The 9,499-nt window shown below is 67.9% G+C and overlaps 1 protein-coding gene across 1 annotated transcript; it reads left to right on the plus strand.

Annotated features, from left to right (window-relative positions):
• The first annotated feature begins 426 nt into the window (after positions 1-426).
• On the plus strand, positions 427-5,169 carry LOC148590844 (elongin-B-like). The gene is made up of 5 exons (XM_088538406.1): positions 427-453; positions 2,289-2,362; positions 2,455-2,608; positions 3,681-3,789; positions 5,049-5,169. Exons 1-5 carry the CDS (start codon positions 427-429, stop codon positions 5,159-5,161), a joined length of 477 nt encoding a protein of 158 aa, XP_088394532.1. The 3' UTR covers positions 5,162-5,169.
• Positions 5,170-9,499: the final 4,330 nt, after the last annotated feature.

The raw sequence follows: 9,499 nt of genomic DNA on the forward strand, positions 1-9,499 counted from the left end.
CATTGGGACGTTGTCCCGGCTCTCACTCATCTCGATCTTCCTCCTCTCGTCGTCGTCGTCGCCCCCTGTTGGGGACCCGGGACCCCCGTGAGGCCCCGCCCCCCAGCCCCCCTCCCCCAAAAGAGGCCCCGCCCCCCCAATCCCCCCACGGGGCCCCGGCGTCCGACCCCCCCCCGCCCACGTGACCCCGTGACTCCCGGCGGGCCCCGCCCCCTCCCCATCCCCCCCCCTCCCAAAAGGGGCCCCGGCGTCCGACCCCCCCCCCAAAAAGAGGCCCCGCCCCCACTCCCCCCACCCCCCCAAAGAGGCCCCTCCCCCTCCCCCCCCCCGCCGGTACCGCCGTCCCGGCCCCCCCCGTTGTCGCCGTCGCCGTCGCAGCCTCGGGCCCCCCCCAGGAGGAGGAGGAGGAGGAGGAAGGGGGCGGCCATGACACCCCCGCCCCCCCCGCTCCCGGTGCCGACGGGACCTCCCGGTCGCGGCCCCTTTAAATGGGCCGGGGGGGGGGGCGGGGCCACCGGGCCGGTCCGACGGGTTCCCCCGCCCACGCGGGGGGGGGGGCCACGCCCGGACGCGCCGCCCCTCCCCCACCCGCCGCCCACGCGGCCCCGCCCCCCTCAACAAGGGGGCGGGGCCACGTGGGGGAAAGGGGCGGGGTCGGGGAACCCCCTTGGGGGGGGGCGGAGCGACCGGGCACGTGACGCGGCGGGGGCAACAGGGGGCGGGGCCAACGGCGGCGCGAGGGGCGGAGCCTCCGCGGGGGGGGCGGTTACGCGCCGCGACCTCCCCAAGATGGCGGCGCGGGGTCCTCCCCAAGATGGCGGCGGCGGCGCCTGCGCGGGGGCCGCGCCCCGCCCCTTCCGGCCGCGCGGGGGACGCTGGGAGCGCGGCGGGCGCGGCGGCCGGAGCGGACGCGGCGGCCATGGCGAGTCCCCCCCCCCCCCCGCGCGGCCCCTCGCGGCTTCCGTAGCCCCCCCCGCCCCGCTCCGCGCCCCCCCCCCTGCGGCTTCCGTAGCTCCCCCCCCCCCGCGGGAGCCGTTTGGGAGGGGGGGGCCGCGCGGAGCGGAGCCTTTGACCCCGCCCCCCGCCCCGGGACGGGCCCCGCCCCCGCCCAGGCCCCGCCCCCCGCCCAGGCCACGCCCCATAGGGGGGTCCCAGCCCCATGGGGTCCCGCTGCCCCATAGAGGTTCCCGGCCCCATAGGGGCCCTGTTGCCCCATAGGAAGTTCCCAGCCCCATAGGGGGGTCCCAGCCCCATAGAGGCCCTGCTGCCCCATAGGGGGCCCTGCTGCCCCCCCCAGCGGGTCCTGCTGCCCCACAGGAGGTTCCCTGCCCCATAGCGAGTTCCCCGCCCCATAGCGCCCCCTCCGCCCCACAGGACGTGTCCCCTGCCCCATAGCGGCTCCCCCGCCCCATAGGGGGTTCCCAGCCCCATAGCAGGTCCTGCTGCCCCATAGCGGCTCCCCCGCCCCATAGCGCCCCCTCCGCCCCACAGGAGGTTCCCAGCCCCACAGCGGCTCCCCCGCTGCCCCATAGCAGCTCCCCAGCCCCATAGCGGCTCCCTTGCCCCATAGCGAGTTCCCAGCCCCACAGGAGGTTCCCTGCCCCACAGGACGTGTCCCCTGCCCCATAGCGGCTCCCCAGCCCCATAGCGAGTTCCCGCCCCACAGGACGTGTCCCCAGCCCCACAGCGGGTCCCGCTGCCCCATAGCGGCTCCCCCGCCCCATAGCGAGTTCCCGCCCCACAGGAGGTTCCCTGCCCCATAGCGAGTTCCCAGCCCCATAGTGGGTCCTGCTGCCCCATAGCGGCTCCCCTGCCCCATAGGGGGTTCCCAGCCCCATAGCGGCTCCCCCTGCCCCATAGCGCCCCCTCCGCCCCATAGCGCCCCCTCCGCCCCACAGGACGTGTCCCCCGCCCCATAGCGCCCCCTCCGCCCCATAGCGGCTCCCCCTGCCCCATAGCGCCCCCTCCGCCCCACAGGACGTGTCCCCAGCCCCACAACGGCTCCCCCGCTGCCCCATAGCGGCTCCCCAGCCCCATAGTGAGTTCCCGCCCCACAGGACATGTCCCCAGCCCCATAGCAGCTCCCTCGCCCCATAGCGCCCCCTCCGCCCCACAGGAGGTTCTCAGCCCCATAGCGAGTTCCCGCCCCACAGCGGCTCCCCTGCCCCACAGGACGTGTCCCCTGCCCCATAGCGCCCCCTCCGCCCCACAGGAGGTTCCCAGCCCCATAGCGGCTCCCCAGCCCCACAGCGGCTCCCCCGCCCCATAGCGCTCCCTCCGCCCCATAGCGAGTTCCCGCCCCACAGGACGTGTTCCTCATGATCCGGCGCCACAAGACGACCATCTTCACGGACGCCAAGGAGTCCAGCTGCCCCATAGCGCCCCACCGCCCCATAGGGTGTCCCCTGCCCCACAGCGGCTCCCCCGCCCCATAGCGCCCCCTCCGCCCCATAGCGCCCCCTCCGCCCCACAGGACGTGTTCCTCATGATCCGGCGCCACAAGACGACCATCTTCACGGACGCCAAGGAGTCCAGCACCGTCCTGGAGCTCAAGAGGGTCGTCGAGGGGATCCTCAAGCGGCCGCCCGAGGAGCAGCGGCTCTACAAGGTGTGGGGGGATGTGGGGAGATGTGGGGAGATGGGGGGGGATGTGGGGCGGTGTGGGGAGATGTGGGGAGATGTGGGGCGGTGTGGGGCGGTGTGGGGCTGGGGGGGTTCTATGGGGCGGGGGGGTTCTATGGGGCTGGGGGGTTGTGTGGGGCTGGGGGGGTCTATGGGGCTGGGGGTTCTGTGGGGCTGGGGGGGTTCTATGGGTCGCTGTGGGTCTCTATGGGTCTCTATGGGGGTCCCTATGGGTCTCTATGGGTCCCTATGGGTCTCTATGGGTCTCTATGGGGGTCTCTATGGGTCCCTATGAGGGTCTCTATGGGTCTCTATGGGGGTCCCTATGGGTCCCTATGGGTCTCTATGGGGGTCTCTATGAGTCGCTGTGGGTCCCTATGGGTCCCTATGGGTCTCTATGGGTCCCTATGGGTCTCTATGGGGGTTTCTATGGGTCCCTATGAGGGTCCCTATGGGTCCCTATGGGTCCCTATGGGTCTCTATGGGTCTCTATGGTCCCTATGGGTCTCTATGGGTCTCTATGGGGGTCCCTATGGGTCTCTATGGGTTTCTATGGGTCTCTATGGGGGTTTCTATGGGTCCCTATGAGGGTCTCTATGGGTCTCTATGGGTCTCTATGGGGGTCCCTATGGGTCCCTATGGGTCTCTATGGGTCCCTATGAGGGTCTCTATGGGTCTCTATGGGTCTCTATGGGGGTCCCTATGGGTCCCTATGGTCTCTATGGGTCTCTATGGGTCCCTGTGGGGGTCTCTATGGGTCCCTATGGGTCCCTATGGGTCCCTATGGGTCCCTATGGGGGTCCCTATGGGTCCCTATGGGTCCCTATGGGTCCCTATGGTCTCTATGGGTCCCTGTGGGGGTCTCTATGGGTCCCTATGGGTCCCTATGGGTCCCTATGGGTCTCTATGGTCTCTATGGTCTCTATGGGTCTCTATGGGGGTCCCTATGGGTCTCTATGGGTCCCTATGGGTCTCTATGGGTCCCTATGGGTCCCTATGGGTCTCTATGGGTCCCTATGGGTCCCTGTGGGTCCCCATGGGTCTGACCCCTCCCCCAGGACGAGCAGCTCCTGGACGACTCCAGGACTTTGGGCGATTGCGGCTTCACCAGCCAAACGGCCCGACCGCAAGCGCCGGCCACCGTGGGGCTGGCCCTGCGCGCGCCCGGTGCGGCCCTGCCCCATAGCGGGGGGTCCTGCCCCATAGCGGGGGGGGGGGGCTGCCCCATAGCGGGGAGGGGGCTGCCCCATAGCGGGGGGTGTGGGGGGGGTCTGCCCCATAGAGCCCACCGTGGGGCTGGCCCTGCGCGCGCCCGGTGCGGCCCGACCCATAGCGGGGGGGATGGGGGGCTGCCCCATAGCGAGGGGGGTCCTGCCCCATAGCGGGGGGGGGCTGCCCCATAGCGCCCGGTGCAGCCTGACCCATAGCGGGGGGGGGGCTGCCCCATAGCGGGGGGGATGGGGGGGGTCCTGCCCCATAGCGAGGGGTGGGGGGAGATCCTGCCCCATAGCGGGGAGGAACCTGCCCCATAGCGGGGGTTGTGGGGCGGGGGCTGCCCCATAGTGCGGGAGAGGGAAGGATCCTGCCCCATAGCAGGGGGGTTGGGGGGGGGAGATCCTGCCCCATAGCGTGGTGGGGGGCTGCCCCATAGCGCCCGGTTCGACCTGCCCCATAGCGCAGGGGGCGGATCCTGCCCCACATCAGGCCCCGCCCCCCCCTCCCCCTTTTTGCCCCAACCCCCCCCCTCCAAACTGCAGGTTTTTGTCACCGGAACCAGGTTTATTTGGGGCCGATTTGGGCAGTTTTGGGGCCTCCCGAGGCCTGTGGGAGGGGCTGGATTTTTTGGGGCCATTTCAGGGCAATTTGGGTCTCCCAGGTGGGCAGAGATGAAATCTTGAGTCCCTCCCCCCTCCCCCGCGTGGATTTTGGGGCAAATTGGGGCTATTTTGGGTCAAACCAGAGGGACAGGGGTCGTTTTGGGGCAATTTGGGAGGGTGGAAACGCAGCTTCAGTTTGGGGTCAATTTGGGTGATTTTGGGTGCAGACGAGGCCCTCCCCCCCCCCGGGGCTGGATTTTGGGGTGAATTTGGGTGTTTTGGGGCCATTTGAGGTGGGTTTTATTTCCTCCCGGGGGGGGGGGGGGATTGGATTTTTGGGGTGATTTTGCCCATTTTTGGTCCATTTGCGGTGGCTCTTTCTCCCCAGGGGGTTTCCAGGGGTCCCGGGGCTGAATTTTGGGTGGAATTCGGGTGTTTTGGGTCCATTTGCGGTGGTTCCCCCCCCCCTCCCGGGGCGGTTCCGGGGCTGCATTTTTGGGTGCATTTCGGCCGTTTTTGGGCCGTTCGGGGCGGTTCTTTGGCCGCCGGGGGGGTTTCCGGGGGCGCCGGGCGCGGATTTTGGGTGGAAATCGCCCGTTTTTGGGGCAGACGCCGCGTTCGAGGCCCTCCGGATCGACCCCTTCTCCAGCCCCCCGGAGCTCCCGGACGTCATGAAGCCCCAGGACGCGGCGGGCGGGGCCAGCGACGCCCCCGCCCCCTGACCCCGCCCCCGGCCACGCCCCCCGCGCCGGCCACGCCCCCCGCCCCGCCCCCACACAATAAACTCCCGGTTTTGGCCCCAAAACGTCCCCGGATCCGGGTTTATTTGGGCGGCTCCTTCGCGTGGTCGTAACTGTGTGATTAGCATGTGCTTAGCATGTTATTTGCATATTCAGTGCATTATTAGCATATTGTTGCATGCAAATACTTAGCGTGTTACTAGTGTGTGTTTAATATTACTGGTCTGTGCTTAGCGTGTCATTAGCATGTGCTTTACATATCATTAACATGTGCTTTACATGTCATTAGCATGTGCTTTTGCATATCATTAGCATGTGCTTTACATGTCATTAGCATGTGCTTTCCATGCCATTAGCATGCACTTTGCATGTCATTAGCATGCGCCCAGCACGCCCTCGGTGTGTTTTAGCGGGTATTTGCATGTTCAGGGGGTATTTAGCATCCACTTTGCATGTTCTTAGCGTGTCCTGTCTGTTTTTGGGGTGTTTTCAGTGTTTTTGCACATTCTGTGTGTTCTTAACACATCTATGTGTCCTTAATGTGTCCTTAGCGTGTTCTTAATGTGTTCTCAGCATGTTTTTGGGGTGTTCTTAGCGTGTTTTGGGGCTGTTCTTGGTGTTTTTGGGGTGTTCTTGGTGTTTTCTGCACGTTCCCTGTGTTCTTAACACGTTTTTAGTGTTTTTGGTGTCCCCCGTGTTCTTAGCGTGTCCTTGGCGTGTTTTTGGGGTGTTTTCAGTGTTTTTGGGGTGTCCTTAGCGTGTCCTTGCCGTGTTTTTGGGGTGTTTTCAGTGTTTTTGCCCATTTCCCGTGTTTTTACCGTGTTTTTGCCCCGCCCCCCCCGCCCCCCCCGCCCCTCCCCCCCTCCTACCTGCCGGGCCCAGGTGTCCGGGGGGGGGAGGGGGCGGCGGCCGGACCCACGTGGGGGGGCTGGAGGAGGGGGCGGGGTCACGTGGGGGGCGGGTCCCAATGGGGTCCCGGGGGGCGGGGCCACGTGGGGGGGGCGGGGCCACGTGAGTCCCAATGGGGGGAGGGGTCACGTGGGTCCCAATGGGGTCCCCGGGGGGCGGGGTCACGTGGGGGGGCGGGTCCCATGAGGGGGCGGGGTCACGTGGGTCCCAATAGGGGGAGGGGTCACGTGGGTCCCAATGGGGGGCGGGGTCACGTGGGTCCCAATGGGGTCCCGGGGAGGGGGCGGGTCCCATGGGGGGGGTCACGTGGGTCCCAATGGGATCCCGAGGGGCGGGGCCTCGTGGGGGGAGGAGTCACGTGGGTCCCGGGGGGGCGGATCCCATAAGGGGGCGGGGTCACGTGGGTCCCAATGGGGGGGGAGGGATCACGTGGTTCCCATGGGGGGGGTCACGTGGGTCCCAATGGGGTCCCATGGGGTGGGGGGTTGTGCCCTGGCCCCGCCCACCCGCGCAAGCCCCGCCCCTCCCTCCACCCCCTCCCGCTCCCCCCCTCCCTCCCCTCAAGCCCCGCCCCTCTCCCGACCCCCCCCACCCTCTCTGACGTCACCGGGGGCTCCGTTTTTGGGTTTTTTTTTGTCTTTATGTGGAAAAAAAATCAACGCACAGGAAAAGAGGGGGCGGGGTCAACGCGCGGGGGGGCGTGGCCAACACAGGGGGTGGGCGGGGCTCCCGACGCCGCGGGGGGGAGGGGCTGGGGGAGGGGGTGGGTGGGGCTGCCCCAGGCGCCGCCCCCGCCCCGCACCTACCGCCAGGCCGGGGGGAGGGGGTCGCGGCTCCGTCCTCCGGCGGCTCCTGTGGGGAGAGGGGTGAGCGCCGCCCCACAGCGCTGCCCCATACAACGACCCATAGATCCGACCCACAGCGCTGCCCCATAGAACTGACCCATAGCAACACCCCAGAGCGCCGCCCCACAGCGCTGCCCCATAGCGACACCCCATAGAACCGACCCATAGGGCTGCCCCATAGAACTGACCCATAGAACTGCCCCATAGCGACACCCCATAGGGCTGCCCCATAGATCCGCCCCATAGGGCTGCCCCATAGAACTGACCCATAGCAACACCCCATAAATCTGACCATAGGACTGCCCCACAGCGCTGCCCATAGCGACACCCCATAGATCCGCCCCATAGCGACACCCCATAGAACTGACCCATAGAACCGACCCATAGGGCTGCCCCACAGCGCTGCCCCATAGCGACACCCCATAGGGCTGCCCCATAGCGACACCCCATAGCAACACCCCATAGAACCGCCCCACAGCGCTGCCCCATAGAACTGACCCATAGAACTGACCCATAGAACTGACCCACAGCGCCGCCCCACAGCGCTGCCCATAGCGACACCCCATAGGGCTGCCCCATAGATACGACCCATAGCAACACCCCATAGAACCGACCCATAGAACTGACCCATAGCAACACCCCAGAGCGCCGCCCCACAGCGCTGCCCATACAACGACCCATAGAACTGACCCATAGTGCCGCCCCACAGCGCTGCTGCCCCATAGCGCCGCCCCACAGCGCCGCCCCATAGCGACACCCCATAGCAACACACCATAGAACTGCCCCATAGAACCGCCCCACAGTGCCGCCCCACAGCTGCCGCCCCATAGATCCGACCCATAGGGCTGCCCCATAGAACCGCCCCACAGTGCTGCTGCCCCATAGAACTGACCCACAGCGCCGCCCCATAGGGCTGTTCCATAGCGACACCCCATAGAACCGCGCCATAGCGCCGCCCCACAGCACTGCTGCCCCATGGAACTGACCCATAGCGCTTGCCCCATAGGGCTGCCCCATAGAACCAACCCATAGAACCGCCCCATAACACTGCCCCATAGGACCACCCCATATGGCTGCCCCATAGCGCCACCCCACAGTGCCATCCCATCGGGCCTGCCCCATAGAACTGCCCCATAGCGCCATCCCATCAGGCTGTCACATAGCACTGCCCCACAGGGCCACCCCACAGCACCACTGCCCCACAGGGCTGCCCCATAGCACCACCCCATAGGACTGCCATCCCACAGCACCATCACCCCATAGGACTGCCCCATAGCACTGCCCCACAGTGCTGCCCCACAGTGCTGCCCCATAGGGCTGCCCACACATTCGCCCCACAGCACTGCTACCCCACATGGTGACCCACAGCCCTGCCCCACAGCACTGCCCTATAGAGGCCCTATATAGCCCTATAGAACCACCCCACAGCGCCAACCCATAGGGCCACCCCAGAGAGCCGCTGCCCCATAGGGCTGCCCCACAGATCTGCCCCACATGGTGTCCCCCAGGGCCATCCTATAGGGCTGCCCCACATGACGTCCCCCCATAGGGCTGCCCCATAGAGCGCTCGGGGGGTCATTGGGGTCGGATGGGGGGGGGGTTTCTGCCCCATGGCTGCCCCACACGGCCCCATGGCTGCCCCTCCCCCCCCCCCCGGGTCCTGCCCCATGGCCCCTCCCCCCACCCTGCTACAAGCTCCGCCCCAACCGCCCCCTCCCCCCCCACGGCTGCCCCATAGCGGGGCGGGGTCAGCCCCTCCCCCACCCGACACCTCCCGTTCCCCCCCGCCCCGCCCACAACAAGCCCCGCCCCACACAGTGACCGGAAGGGGAGGGGGGGAAAGAGGAAGTGGGCGGGGCCCTCACTGCGACCCCGCCACCCAGTTGCCCCAGGAGACGCCGGAACCGGAAGAGGAAGCGGCGGGGGCGGAAGCGGCCCAGGCGTCCTGGCCCTCCGAGCCCGCCCAGGCGCCGTACTGCGCGTACTCGTACTGCGCGTACTCGTATGGCCCGTACGGCTCGCCGTACTGCGCGCCGCCATATTGCGCGGCGCCGCCGTACTGCGCGCCGCCATATTGGGAGGCGGCGCCGTACTGCCCGTAGCCGTACTGCGAGGCGCCGTACTGGGCGCCGCCATATTGGGAGCTGCCGTACTGCGCGGCGCCATATTGGGAGGTGCCGTACTGGTAGGCGGCCATGTTGGCGGCGGCGTACTGGGAGGCGGCGGCCGCCATGTTGGTGGCGGCGTACTGCGAGGCGGCGGCCGCCATGTTGGTGCTGGCGGCCGCCATGTTGGTGGTGGTGGCGGCCATGTTGGTGCTGGTGGCCGCCATGTTGGCGGCGCCGCTACCGCTGGAGGCCGCCATGTTGGTGGCGGCGGCGCCGCCCCCCGCCGCGGCGCTTCCGGCCGCCGCCATGTTGCTAGCGGCGCCGGCGCTGCTGGAGGCGGCCATGTTGGAGGAGGCCGCCATGTTGGAGGAGGCCGCCATGTTGGCGCTGCCGGAGGCCGCCATGTTGGCGCTGCCGGAGGCCGCCATGCGGGTGCTGGCGGCCGCCATGTTGGGCGT

This window comes from Tinamus guttatus, unplaced genomic scaffold, assembly GCF_059628265.1.
Source record: "Tinamus guttatus ecotype Peru unplaced genomic scaffold, ASM5962826v1 Tinamus_guttatus_pri_ptg001075l, whole genome shotgun sequence".
NCBI classification, from domain to species: Eukaryota; Metazoa; Chordata; class Aves; order Tinamiformes; family Tinamidae; genus Tinamus; species Tinamus guttatus.